This window comes from Pipistrellus hanaki, assembly GCF_964339955.1.
Source record: "Pipistrellus hanaki genome assembly, chromosome: 6".
NCBI classification, from domain to species: Eukaryota; Metazoa; Chordata; class Mammalia; order Chiroptera; family Vespertilionidae; genus Pipistrellus; species Pipistrellus hanaki.
Window position 1 is genome coordinate 36,563,112 of NC_140508.1, and position 14,924 is coordinate 36,578,035.

Below are 14,924 nucleotides of genomic sequence, written 5' to 3' on the forward strand. Positions count from 1 at the left end.
TCTCTCTGAAGGCACACGTGAAAGAGTGGTCCTCAGTTATCACGGGAGGGGAACAAACTTTCTATTGTAATCTGCTCTTTCTTCTGTACCTGATACATTGTTTAAACCTTAGACATACATTACTTTTTCCCAAAAATGAAGAAATGGGATTGGATTCTACATGAAAATCTTCACAAAGCTGGATTCTCACTCTCACACCTCTTCTCTCCAGTTTCTTTCTTTCTTTCTTTTTTTTTTAGAGAAGGTATTTATTATTTACACCACTGAAATAGCCCCGTAAGAACAACTTGTTCATTTGAAGGGATCAGATTCCTTTCAAATACAAGAATTGGTCGGCAAACTCATTAGTCAACAGAGCCAAATATCAACAGTACAAAGATTGAAATTTCTTTTGAGAGCCAAATTTTTTAAACTTAAGCTTTTTCTAATGCCACTTCTTCAAAATAGACTCGCCCAGGCAGTGGTATTTTGTGGAAGAGCCACACTCAAGGGTCCAAAGAGCTGCATGTGGTTCGCGAGCCATGGTTTGCCGACCACGGGTATAAACTAATACTGTCAACACAAACAGTGGTCACATTACGTATCTGCAGGCTTAAGCATTTCAAAAAATTTTTTTAAAGCTTATACTAGATATTTTGCAAGTGTTGCACTTAGGCAAGATATAGTTAGAACAGAATAAACACTTTTATTCATGCATTTTAGGGCTGAATCAGTGATATGTCTCATTTTAAAATGTATTGCCTCTGCTTTCATGACAATACTTTTAGGCAGAAATGTTTCTACTTAGCCAAGAAACATTCTTTTCTTTTTTAAAAAAAAAAATATTTTATTGATTTTTAACAGAGAGGAAGGGAGGGAGATAGAAACATTGATGAGAATCATCGATCAGCTGCCTCTTGCACACCCCGTACTGGGGATGTGCCTGCAACCAAGGTACATGCCTTTGACCAGAATCAAACCCGGGACCCCTCAGTCCACAGGCCGATGCTCTATCCACTGAGCCAAACCAGTTCTGGCAAGAAACATTCTTGTTCCTTAGTTTTATTCTTCAACCAAATAACAATGCCATAGTCCTCATATGCAGATGTTAGGAATTCATGAAGATATTGTCACATTAATTCTTAACACAGTCTCTGCACAAGACCTGTGGTCAAATAACGTATAATCAATGCCTAGTGCCAAAAGCTTTTTCTCTTCCCTAGGTGGATTAAAAATCTCCACTTTGTATTCTCTAACTCTGCAAGAAATTTTCAGTAGGTTTTCTTCCCTATTTTCTACTTTGACTATTTTATTTATAATATCAAGGTCATTGACGACATCATTATTTGTCAGAAGGTGGACCTAAGACACCTCCCAAGATCTTCTCACGAGTTCCCATCATCATGATTTTAGTATTTGGTTTCAGTTTGAGAGTTCTAAGCTTAACATCATTTTCTGCAGGTTTGCGCCTTTTACTTTAAGTCCAAGTAATTTCTGTTGTTCTGGTAACACTCCTGTAAGGGTTTTGTGAAACAAACAATTTCACAAACTGTTTGTGATCTAGCACATTTCATCTTCTGAGAGTGTAGTCACTGAATATCCCTGTTCACCCCATTTTATGATGGTAGGGAAAGCCATCCGTAAAACATATATTGAGGCAACTTTTGCTCAGAAAAATACACCTCCAGTGCGGTGGGGCCGTCGGCAGCGGACGCAGGAACCACTCTCCAGTTTTTTAGCTGTTCCTCACAGGACAGTTCCTAAGCCTGCACACCGGATACAGTCTTTCAGATGGTACCTGCCCAGGATTCAGGGTTCTGACGCTCTGACTCTCACCACTGATTTCCGAGCTTTTGTGAAATCACTCGTTTCTTGAAAAGCTGATGAAAGCAATGGACTCCCTCTCGCCCCCGCAAGGCAGTCCCAATCAAACTCACCAGCTTATCCACAGTCCCAGGGGACTGGTACCCTTGCACTCTACAGTCTGTATTCTCACAGCCTTATCAGCAGCTCTAACACAGTTAGTTAATGTTAAACTGGCTAATGAACAAAACACCCACTACTTCCGAGAACTTATGCAAAAGCAGACCTCTTCTCTCTTCTTGTTAAAACACCAGTATTTCCAAAATACTCCTGTAAATTTTCCTCTCACAGGTTGGGCCCTGCTTTTCAGCTTGGAGATGATTCTGAATTCCATCCTAAGTCATGCACTACATAAATCAGCCCCTTTCAGCTCAGTGCCACTTATAAACTGGCAACTATCTGGCCCTGTAGCTTCATCTGTATCTCTAAAATCTTGAATTATCCCCCCCTTCTACCCTATGGAGCTATCTGTTCCTTCTGAATTGATAGAAGGGACAACTAGTTGTTCTGAGAATCCCCAAAAGGGCTCGAACATTTAAATTATCGGAGTTCCAGGAAGATAAGATGAAGCATTACTTTGGAAGAAAACCAGTTCAGAGTTACAGTATATTGAAAAACAAAACCAAGTTTTTGGCAGCATCCTACATGCTTCAGTTGTCTAAACCATCATGAACTAAATTGTGTTTCTCCCCTTGTCCCCTTCCCAAATTCATACACTGAAAGTCCTGGTCTACATACAACTGCATTTGGAGGCAGGGCCTTTGGGAGATAATTGAGTGAGGTCGTAAGATAGGGCCTTAATCCATAGGCCCAGAGTCCTTATGTAAGAAGAAGAGACACAGAGATCTCTGTGCACACACTGAGGGAGACCACATCAGGACACAGTGAAAAGGTGCTGGCTACAGGTCAGGAAGAGAGGCATCACCAGAAACCAACATTAACGGCATCTTGATCTTGGATCTCTAGCCTCCAGAACTGAGAAAATTAATTTCTGTTATTTAAGCCACCCAATCTATGGTACCTTGCTATGGCAGCTAGGACCGACTGCTACCTATACCTCTATTTAAAAGTATTCATTATTGGAATTCAATTAAAGAATGATAACACTGGGGACTAAGATTTCTCTCATCTACTATATGTGATTTACTTATGTTCACCTTGGCCTTCTCAGTGCATTTGACTGGGAAGAATGTGGGAGTAGAGACAGAATTATGGTCAGAGAGGTGGGAAGGCCTGTACATCATGTGCTAAAATACAACATTTAATAAAGCTTTATTCCAAAAGATACAAGCAAATATCATCTGGAGATTATATCATATATCATATTTTCCGGCGTATAAGACGATTTTTGAAAAGAAAAAAAGTCAACCGAAAATCGGGGGCAAAAGACCAAAACTGCACAAAAATTACCTGCAGATCTTGACGGCAAAGTAAGACTTTTCTTTGAAGTGGGGGGTAGTCTTATACAGCGAATATAGGCCTAAACCTATGTTTTAACTGTAAAATTAGGGGGTCATCTTATACACCAGAAAATACGGTATTAGCCACACAGGTATGAAAGTGAACCTCGATATTTCATAAAGACTTTTTTTTTTTAATGTATTTATCTCCTGCCAGCCTAATAGCCCTAACTTCTCTCCCTTTCTTGTCTGATCCCCCTAGCTGCCTATCTACTCTGCCTCCTGGCCTAAACCCCCTAACTGCCCACCTGTTCTCCCTTCCTCTCGGGGCCTTCAGACCCCGGCGCAGGAGTGCTGAGAGCTCTCCGCTGAGGCCCCCCCATCGTGATACCCCCCCCGCGCCCGCCCCCCTGGGTACAGAGGAGAGGCCTCCTATCCCGGTGGTGCAAGTCCCTGCCCCCATCCTTGCCCACCAGCTCCTGTGCGTGCACAGCTGGTTGAACAGTTGTGACTGGGACACCGTTAGGACCAATTAGCATATTACCTCTTTATATAGATAGATTATATATATAGGTTCTTTCAACTAGGCAGTCTCTTGTTGATGAACAAAACATTTAGATTATTTCTAGTCTTTTGTTATTATAAACAAAAATGTTGCAATGAATAACCTTGTATATACATTTGTGCGTGTGTGTGTGTGTGTGTGTGTGAGTGCGTAACTTATAGAATAAAGGCCCAGAGGGACTTAATGGATCAAAAGGTACATGTTTTTGTGACTCTGACAAACAATGATTCTTAACTTTTTTGAGGTTCTGATCCATTCAAAAATCTGATGAATACTATAGACTCGGCCCTCCAAAATGAACAAATACACACAAATTTTGCACATTCTAAGTGAATCCCAGGAACCCTCAGATGGATTAAGCTCTAGAGCTAATGAAAAAGTAGATGATTTAGAAAGGCGTCTTAGAGCTACAATCTTAGATTTCTGAGAGTTTAGAGACTTTACCTTGGTTAATTTCAGCTGCAGAAGGCCCCAAGCTCAAGCTCTTCTTCTGCTGAGCGTTTTTGGCAAGAAGCGTGTGCTTGTCATCATTCCCTGTGTCCATCTCTGAAATGGTGACCGCCAGAATCCGGCAGAAATTAGCAAGCTGCTGCTGATCGAAATTGGATACCAAGGAACTCAGATTGGGGACTTCGTCTAGCCGGATCATTTCCTACAGAAGACACAAATAAAACAATCCCTGTGCTCAGTGCATTAGAAATGAGATGTGCTCCTCTCTTCATTCCCCTAAGAATGTGGCCTTTTAGATTCAAATCCCAGCTCTGCAAGTTACAGCTGCACAATCCAAAGTTAAAGAACCTCTCTAAGTCTGTTTGCTCATTTGTCAAATGGGACTGACCCACCTCCTAGGACAGGTCTAAGGATTAAACCCTTGGAGCACCAATGTTCTTATTTTCTACCTGTGCTCATGTGGTTCATTTTACCTCTCAAACAAACAAACAAACAGAAATACCCATCAACTTTTATGAATCATAAACTGCCATTCTTACTACAGATGGTTTCTTTTTAAGAAATAACATTTTGCAAATATAGCTGAAGGACTGTGTTTCCGCACCTACTTGCATTCCCTTCTCTCTCCCCAGAGGTAATCATTTTGAACTTTGTATTTGTTATTGCCACATTTTTATACTTATGAATATTTCCATAAAAACATATGGTACTGTTCTGCATATAGTGTGAATGGCATCATATACCACCTTACTTTTCAGTCAACACTGAGATTTAACTTCACAGATACAATGAGCTCTAGTTCACTTGTTCTTCGTTGTTTTACTTCACAACTCATTGTTTCTATAAACATTTAGGTGAACTACAATTTTCCACTATTAGACTATGTTACAATGAGCATTCCTATAGGTGTCTCCTATGTATGCACAAGTAACCAATTACCTAGAGAAAGTGATGGGCATTCTTGCCTGTTTCTTGACTTTAGTAAAATTATTTCCAAAGTTTAACATTAAGTTTAATGTTTGCTGTAAGTTTTAATAGATATTAAGGAATGTCCCTTCTATCCCTAGCTTATATCATGAATATTAAATTTTATAAAATGCTTTTTGTTATCTGGTAATAGTACTCTCTATGCCAGAGAAATACCCAATCCATGAGAAGTTAAGTAAATTAGTGGGAGGAAGAGTAGCAGGTATTAAATGAAGAATATAAAGATGTCTCAAAAGGAGAAAAGTTCATGTAATACACGATTTAAAGAAAAAAACATTTAATTAAAAGTCTATGTATAAAAGACTCACTTACTTCAAACCTGCATTGTTCAAGGGTGAAATATATTTCAGTTTTTATTTACGTGGTATAAAGCCTAACAAAGTGAATAGCTGCACATGCCTTTGCTGCCCCATCTCCATGCCTCTCCGCCAGAGGCAATGACCACTATCCTGAATTTCATTACTACTTTGCCTTTAAAGACAGTTTTATCGTATGATTTATGTTTAGTTATTTCTGAGCTTTATAAAAATGATATACTACATCACTCTTCTGCAACGGACTTCTAGCAATAATTTCTATGATTTCAGTGTGCTGTTGCCTTTAGCAATAGTTCATTTCCCCCACCACTTTCTAACACAAGCATACCTCATTTTTGTGAGCTTTGCTTCATTGTACTTGACAGATGTTGCATTTTTAGCAAATACTAGAAGGCAAAATTTCCACCAGCAAAAAGACGACGACTCACTCTGTGATACTCTCGCTCTATTGCAATGGTCTGGAACTGGACCCGCAGTACCTCCGAGCTATGCCTGTGTTCCACTGTGTGAATGGAGTACATTAATTTTCCCATTCTCCTGAAGCTAGATCACAGACTTGGTTTCACTCTTTTGTTCTGTGTTTCTTGATGCACGTGTGAGTTTTCTGGGGCAGTGGCTTACAAACCATTCTTACAATGCCCAATAATTAGAAATATCCATAATAATCTAGTAAACATACATATGTGAATGCACAGATACATGTGTAAATAAGAAACAAAAACTCCTTCAAACAATACCCTTACATGATACACTTTGATCTTTTCTATTTAGCTGGCAGACCCACTGAACTGACTGCACAGCCTCTTGGCTTCAGTCCCGTGTTTTCCGTTCTGAGTGTCACTGTTCGGGGATGAACTTTCCCTGAGCGGGCCTGAGGCTTGGGCTGCAGTGCTCATGTCCTGGCCCTCAGGGCAGTGCATACCCAGGTGCTGGGTCACAGGGTACATGCATGTTAAAGTAGAAAACAGAAGAAAGGTAAAGATATTCTGCTGATATAAAACAGTATCATCACTAAAGAAGGGTGGTCAACGATATACATTCTCACTAAATTTGCTCTATTTCCTCTAACTGAGGTCTTGATTTATATTTCCCTAAATATCAATGAGGTTAAGCATCTTTTCTTATATTTATGAACCATTTGTTTCTCCTCTGTGAAATGCTTGCTCATATCATTGTCCATTTTTCTACTGAACTATTTCATTTTCTTGCCAATCTGTAAGAAATCCGGATAAATTTTGACTACCAATCTTTTGTCAGTTGCATGGGTTGCAAATACCTTTTCCCAGTTTGTGGCTTGCGTTCCTTCTTTATGGAGTCTGCCTCCCTTGCAAAATGTTCCAAGATACCCACAATATCTAGCAGAACTCATCAACATTTTGGCAACACAGGAAAAGCACTTCCAGACTCCCATGCTGACACTGCCAGGGAGACTGGAAGCCCCTTCTCCCACGCTGGCTGGAGCACAGTCAGTGGAACGACAACAAAGCCTTTTTATCGAAGGACACAAAGGGTCTGTCTGGGACCTGCACACATTTCCAATGTGTTCCTACAGACAATGGGTCACTTATGCATCTTCCGCCTGGGTGACAACAAACAGAACCCGAGCAAAGTACAGCAAAAGGCAGAAACGGAAGCTGGGACCACACAACGCATGTGGGTGTCCTTCTCCCAGCAATGCCAGCGCTCAGGGGCTGCTCCTCCTCCCGAGCAGTGAAAGAATTCCGCCAAACTGCCACCACCATGGATGTACGGGACAAATACTAGGGAGGGAAGGAAGTTTCAGGTCCTAAGAGGCTTAACACCAAAAAGCTAATGTAGTGGTTCTCTAACAGATGTCTATGGGCATGTTTTTAGGGCAATGATAAGTTTTTAACTTAGTGATTTCCTTTCAATCACAGTTAGTTTTCTTTTTTAAAGCACATTCTGGATCACTTGAATGTACATCTTATGACCAAGTGGCCACACTTCAGAGCTCATTACCTGTGTCTCCTGTGTTGGTGTCAATTAACATTAACTGTTGACAACTAATGGGGGAAAAACACAGGTAAACTTAACAAGTAAAGTGAAAGTAAAAAATCACCAAGGGAAATGTATCCTAATAAATGAAGGTTTCACAGCAATTCAAATATAGAAAAGGGTAAGAGAATGGAGTCACACAGCATGTAGCAGTAGGTATGCTAAAAAGATCTTGCATTATAATAATTAGTGAGTGCGGGGCAATTTGATTTTGGCAAAGTGACATTAGCCATCACATTAAATTCATTATGTCAATCTGAACTTTTGAGTTTTATAATTACTTTGATTTCAATTTGTATATTTGTTTAGGTTTCATTGTCATATAAGACCTATTAGTATAAAAATATAACCTAACCTTTACTTGAATATATTTAAGTAACACAAAAAATTATTTAACACTAGGAGTACGGAAGAATTTTTCTTTAAAAAGGGCTCTGTACATTAATTCAGGTTTCAGAGTCCAATCAGTTGAGACACTCTCCCTCCTGGTTACCCACCTGTTGGAAGACATACCTTTTTAACACTCAAAATATCTTCAATGAGGGTTGCTGTTTGTAAGAATGTCTTCTTACTCGTCATCAGTGTAAACAGGAAGATCACAAAGTCATTCTTTTCTGCCAAACGCTTTGTAACTCCTTCCGTCTATCACAGGGAGGAGAGAAAAGGCAGGATAAGTTATAAGTATGAAAATATATGCATAAAAGAGAAAGATATCCCTTCCAGACACTGGAAACACAATCCCACATTACATCTGAAACTCTTGGCTTAGGTCTTAAATCCCCAAAGCAATATACAAAACACTGTGTGCAAATGCGTTTTTCTGGGAAGGGGTGTTTCCATGATAATCTTAGGTTTGTGACCTAGTATCTGCTTAGTATCTAAATCAGGAGCTATAACCTAGCACATAGTCATCCAAGTTTTATTTGACCAGCAGTACTTTTAAAATTTTGAATGTGAATGTTTTTCAGGCAGCACGTGCCTACTCCAGGATTCTCACAATTTGTACAAGTCCCCACTCCAAAAACCAGCAACTTCAAACATTTCTTTTGTTCTGCCCAGTCCCTGAAGTACTGGTATTTCCGACTCTAAAAGCCAATCAACAATGGAGTCAATGACATTATACAGTCTTTTTTTTTTTTTTTTTTTTTTTTAAATAAGGACAATTTCTAAGTGGCCTCAGATACAAGAATAATTGTATGTCTCCTGAAAATTAGTTTATTTTATCTTATAGCTCCATCTGTGTCTATTTGTGCCATTAGCTTCATGTGGCTATTAAGCACTTGAAATGTGGCTACTGTGAACTAAGATGTGCTGAGCGTAAAAAACTTTGAAAGGTCGTTACAAAAAAATAAAATAAATCTTGATATTTAAATTTAAGCTTATTAAAATTAACTTCACTTATTCCTATTTTTTTCTCACTAAAAAAATTGCTATAAGGAAATTTAAAGTAACTTAAGTGGCTTCCATTGTATTTCTAGCGCACAGCACTGTTACAGATGCTGAGCTGAGAAAATGTTAAAACATATCTCCTATTTGTGTTGGCTGCACCATCCATAATATAGATGATTTTATGCTCTACATTTTTATATTAGCTCATTTCTTAGATGTATGTTATACCTTTAACTTATTTTATCCTTTTCATTTTTCTAAATTCATACTTCTAAATTTATGATTTTGATAGATTTTACATACTGCTGGAAGATGCCTGAAGTCTTTTTAAATGAGGCAAAAAATAAAATGGAACTTTCTTTGCATTTTCATCGCATACAGGTTTCACATCTCCAACAGCACTTGTTTCATCCTGCCATGTATTATGATTCACTGTTTGCAGTTTACCAGAAGTTCCTAAAGACAGGTACTGTCCTATAAAAACTGTATTTGTATACTGCTTTACAGAGTACTTTCACATCTATCGTTTCATTCGGTCTTCACAACAACCCTATGGTGCTAGCATGATTACTAGCTGCACTCTACCAATAAGAAGCTAATGCTTAGGAGGTGAACTAATAAACACTAAGCCAAAGACCAGAACTCAACATCAAGTTCCAGCACTAAGTGCTGTGCTCTTTCCTGTCTATAAATTGCTTTCTTTATTCACCATTCTTTTTCACTCACTGCTCAATGTGGTAGTGTCCTGCTAGATTGTGGGTGAGGCTTCTGGTTCTTATTTTGTCTTGTAACAAGGAAAATGAAGGGATGGGCATAAGGAGGTTAAAAGGTATCTTAGGGGTCATAGACACTCTTTCAATGCTTGTACCCCTTTGGCAATTGTTCAGTCTCTGCTGGGATACCTCCGGAGTTAAAGGAGCTCAGTACCTGCTGGAGTAACCGTGGCTCTTAACAATTACAGTTGACTATTAAAGAACACAGGAGTTATATACAGTCAAAAACCTGTAATTACAGTCAGTATTCTGCACCCACAAATTCCCAACTAAAGTTTGGAAATATAGTTGAGTCTTGAAACAACACAGATCTGAACGGCCTGGGTCATATGAAGTTGAACCTGTGCAGTCCGTGTTAAGGTCAACTCTACTATGAAACTCTGCCTCCCCGTAATTCAACCACAGCTGGTTCTGGTTCTCAGATCCACATACGGCCAATTCCTTCACTATCTGAAGGCAGCTCTCAGGCCCACCACCTCCCCTGAATCAACCTTTCTCAAGGACTGCAGATGTGGTGGGAGAAATGCAGCACCAAAGGCAGGGTACTTACACACACACAGGTGTTATACAGGATGCTCAAACAGTCCTTGGACATTTCATCACTTACTGAAAGGAAAAGGGAAGTGATTGGCTATTTTTCTCATTGAAAAGACAGTATATTAAAATTTTTGAAAATAAAAACAATTTCTCATAATCTCCTCTAAGGTGATTATTTTCCTATAAGCATATCTCCCTCCAGTTTTTATTTACCAAAGATTTTCATGGTGCCCATCAGAACCCACAAATCATTTGTAGACTGCTTTTGGTTTGATATAGTAGTTTGATATAGTAGCCATTTTCATTATGCTCCACAGTCTTCATAATTTCAGTATTTGGTAATATCATTATTTAAAATAAGTCATATTCACTTTGTAGCATGCTTAGAATATATCCAAGGTTTTGGTTTTAGTTTGTGTGTTTTTGTGTGTGTGTGTGTGTGTGTGTTTTTTCTTTCTATTTAAATAGACAAAAAAATACCCACAACAATTTAAACTTTTTTTGATGCTTGTGTTGAATTGGTTCCTCAAAAAACATTTCCAAAACCTGAACTACTAGAATCCAAAGTATAAGTATATAGATGTCTCTTATTATAAATCTGGTTACTTGTATTAGGGAAATGGCTTTTTAATGCCTGACTTACCAAGCCTAATAAAGAACTAGCTACTCCTCTGTCAGCAGAAACAAAAAGTAACACAAAAAGGAAAACTAAATTTTCATGACCACCAAACCAGGAGGTGATAAAACTGAATATGAATCATGGACGAAGTGTTTTGTTTGGCATATTTTTATTTTTAAAAACTATTCCCACTTAATCTTATGCTGCTACAATGCCTCTAAAAATGCTGGGTCTCCTTCTGAGATCCCAATAGGCAGTCCTGCCAAGTTAGCTGGACCAGGTGGGTTATCTGATATAATCCTGAGATAATGCAAGTGTCCTATATCCCTTATTACTCACTACCTTTCAACCTACTGAGGCTTGTTGGCTTTTTTATTTTATGACTTTAAAGCAGGTTGGAATACCCCGACCAGTATAGAGAGAACAGAAGAACCAATTTAGATAGAAAGGAAATCTGAATATGGATATTCAAAGATGAATATGAATCCTCTTAACCATCACTATACCTACCAATGAGGTCTTACATAGTTGATGTTAGGGAGGAAAAACTTTTTAATTTAAAAAAAAAGTGATGTTTTTGGAAGAGCATTCATGAAATATTAAGTGATCTCTGTCTTTTAATGCCAAGCAAAGTACACTTAATTCTTTTTATAAATTAAATATTGAATACCCCCAAAGAATATTTGTAATATGCATAAATTATGAGGAAGAATCAGAATAATACCCATATATCCACTACTGAATTTAAGAAATAATGCACCACCAGAAACATTTTTACTCTTTACTATATGCACTCTGGTAATGACTGAACTTTTTACCCAGAGCATATATCACCTTTATAACAACAAAAAAATAGTTTAAAACAAAACACACACAGTGATCTTACTGTATACGAGAAGTAAGAATAGCAAATAGAACATAAAAACTGGACCCAAGGACTAGTAGATGTAATTCTTTTAGCCAGTGGTTTTCACACTTTTTCTTTCAAAGCACCAGACTGTATTTCTACCTAGTATAAAATGAATAAATACAGCTGCTTGTTAGGATTGGAGAGAGTGCCTGCAGTTGGATCTAACCATTAAGAGTTAGAAAGAGAAGAGAAACTCCTGGAAACCGCCGTCCTATCGGCAGGTTGGAAAAAGGGAAGTGTATGACAAACATACTCACTTTTCAGTTTCTGTCCCCGGAGAGAGACTGTAGGCCTCATGAGAATTTCTACGAGGAGCTATAAAAAAGTATTTTTAGGTAAAATATTCAAAATTAATGCAAAGCACAACTTATAAAACAATCTTTGCTCTGCAACTCATGGCCCAAATATCTCTAACAGTATTACAAGAGCCTCTTATTCCCACCATAGACAAAGGGCAGGGAGGTTCAGGAAAATGAGTCTGAAATGAAAGCTTGGGTTTTAGTCCCAGCTTAACCACCCATTCCCCATGTAAACGTGGGCAGGTCGATGCCCTGACATAGACTCTGTTTTCTCATTTAAAAAAATACTAAGCATATTATTGTAGATTAGGCAATCTGTAAGATCCAATGGGGCTTTAATTTTTAAAAAGCTACAGATTATCACCTCAATTCTTCTTTTGCTTAAAGAATATTTGTTTTCTCTTATAAACATAAAAATAATCTCAAGGATGCTCCATAAACTGTAAATACTATTTCTACAGGGGGTAGGAATGATATGAGTTCATTTTTCATTTCACATACTTTAAATACTACACATAATTTTGCTTAAACTATTTACAAAGGCGTGCATTAAAAAAACCCATTCTGGCCGAAACCGGTTTGGCTCAGTGGATAGAGCGTCGGCCTGCGGACTGAAAGGTCCCGGGTTCGATTCCGGTCAAGGGCATGTACCTTGGTTGCGGGCACATCCCAGTCGGGGGGGGGGGGGGGGTGCAAGAGGCAGCTGGTCGATGTTTCTCTCTCATTGACGTTTCTAACTCTCTATCCCTCTCAATTCCTCTCTGTGTAAAGTCAATAAAGTATATTTAAAAAACAAAAAACAAACCCATTCTATTGAGACAAAGAAGACTTAAACACAATAAACCAATAACAGGGGGTTTGGCAAGAAAAAACCACTCAACTAAAGGTCAGTGAATGGGCAAAATGACCCAGAAAAGCACATATTTATGAATGAACTGAGATTCCTGGAGAATGCAGACGAGGAAAACCCCATAAAATCAAGAACCATTGATCCAAAGATGTCCTAAGGTGAGACTGACATCTGCTACAGAAAGACACATTTTCACTAAAAAGAGCCAGGAGGCTAGAGACACATTATTCTTTTTCCTTTCATAAACACACTGGGGTCCATTAAGTAAAATCCTTGATGAATGATTCAAAAGTGAAGGGGGGGGTCCCTTCAGCTGATTAGTAAGTAAACAGTATAGACCCAATGGGACTGCTCTAGAGTGACTGCTGAGCAGAAATTAAAGAGTAAAGTTCATGGTAAATGATGTATGTAATGTTCAATCTTTACTTTTGTAGAAAATGACATTTCTAAGGGAAGAAAACTTTTTTTTTGGGGGGGAGGAGAATTTAAATTAAAAAGATAAATGAAATAAAATCAAAATAAAAGAAAACTTTTAAAAAATTGTATTATAATATGCTATAGCAAAGAGTAGAAATATCATTCCTATACCATCAAAACCCAGATCAAGTCACAGAGGAACCACATGAAGGCCTCCCTCATGCTCCATTTAAGTGATGGATGTACAGACAGATATCTAGGAGGAAAAGTAGGATCCCAGTCCCTCACTCGTTACAGCAAAATAAATTTAGAATGGTGCAAAAAATTTAAACATGTGTGATAAAAACTTTAAAATATTAGAAGGAAACAGTGACAAAAGCAAGAAACAAAATTCTGAAGCCCTAACTAAAAAATTAAACCTTTCTACTTTTTTGTTATCATTATTAATCCTCACCTGACGATACTTTTTCCACCGATTTATTTATTTTATGTTCTATTTTCTTTGTTAATCCTCACCCAAGGATATTTTCCCATTGATTTTTATGGAGAGTGGTAGAGAGAGGGAAAGACAGAGAGAAACATTGTTATTATAGAAAGACATAAGATTGGTTCCCTCCTGCAGTGCCCTGATCAGGGCCCGGGTGGGGAAGGAGCCTGCAACCAAGATATGTATGTGCCCTTAACCTGAAATCAAACCTGGGACCCTTTGGTCCACACGCCAATGCTCTATCCACTCAGCCAAACTGGCTAGGGCTCCATTGATTTTTAGAGAGTGGAAGGGAGGGAGGGTGAGAGAGAGAAATATCAATGTGAGAGACACACTGAATGGTTACCTCTCACATGTGCCCCGATTGGGGGCCAGGGATGAACCTGCAACACAGATATGTACCCTTGGCCAGAAATTGAACCTGAGACCTTTCTGTGCACAGGCCAACACTCTAACCACCGAGTCACGACTGCCAGAAAAAGCTCTTGTCATTTTAAAGTACCACAAAGTCAAAATTTAATTCTCTAACTAGGAAAAAGAAGACAACACGTAAGTCAATGGGCCTTAAGAAATTAGGAGTAGCTACAAATTGATACTATCTGAATGTGTTTAACCACCCAAAATTCATGTTAAATCCAAAATGTGATGGCATTAGGAGGTGGGGCCTTTGGGAGCCCAGAGACCTCATGAATGAGATTATACCTTATAAAAGAGGCTTCAGAGAGATCCCTAACCACTTTCCATATGAGGAAACAGAAAAAAAGCTAGGTAGCCGAAACCGGTTTGGCTCAGTGGATAGAGTGTCGGCCTGCGAACTGAAAGGTCCCAGGTTCGATTCCGGTCAAGGGCATATACATTGGTTGTGGGCACATCCCCGGTGGGGGGTGTGCAGGAGGCAGCTGGTCGATGGGTCTCTCTCATCAATGTTTCTAGCTCTCTATCCCTCTCCCTTCCTCTCTGTAAAAAAATCAATAATAATAATATACATACATACATATATATATACATATATATATATAAAAGCCAGGGAAAGGGGAAATGGCTGCTGACAGGAAAGCAGACTGCA

The 14,924-nt window shown here is 38.7% G+C and overlaps 1 protein-coding gene across 2 annotated transcripts in view; it reads right to left on the minus strand.

The window, feature by feature from the left end:
* TRPC4AP (transient receptor potential cation channel subfamily C member 4 associated protein) overlaps positions 1-14,924 on the minus strand; it is a 62,795-nt gene that overhangs the window by 26,365 nt on the left and 21,506 nt on the right. For both annotated transcript variants that reach the window (XM_084888555.1, XM_084888556.1), the window contains exons 4-7: positions 12,063-12,120; positions 10,290-10,345; positions 8,091-8,219; positions 4,252-4,459 (exon numbers count right to left, since the gene is read on the minus strand). In XM_084888555.1, the coding sequence (XP_084744681.1) occupies positions 4,252-4,459; positions 8,091-8,219; positions 10,290-10,345; positions 12,063-12,120 (451 nt within the window). The remainder of the gene's footprint in view (positions 1-4,251; positions 4,460-8,090; positions 8,220-10,289; positions 10,346-12,062; positions 12,121-14,924) is intronic.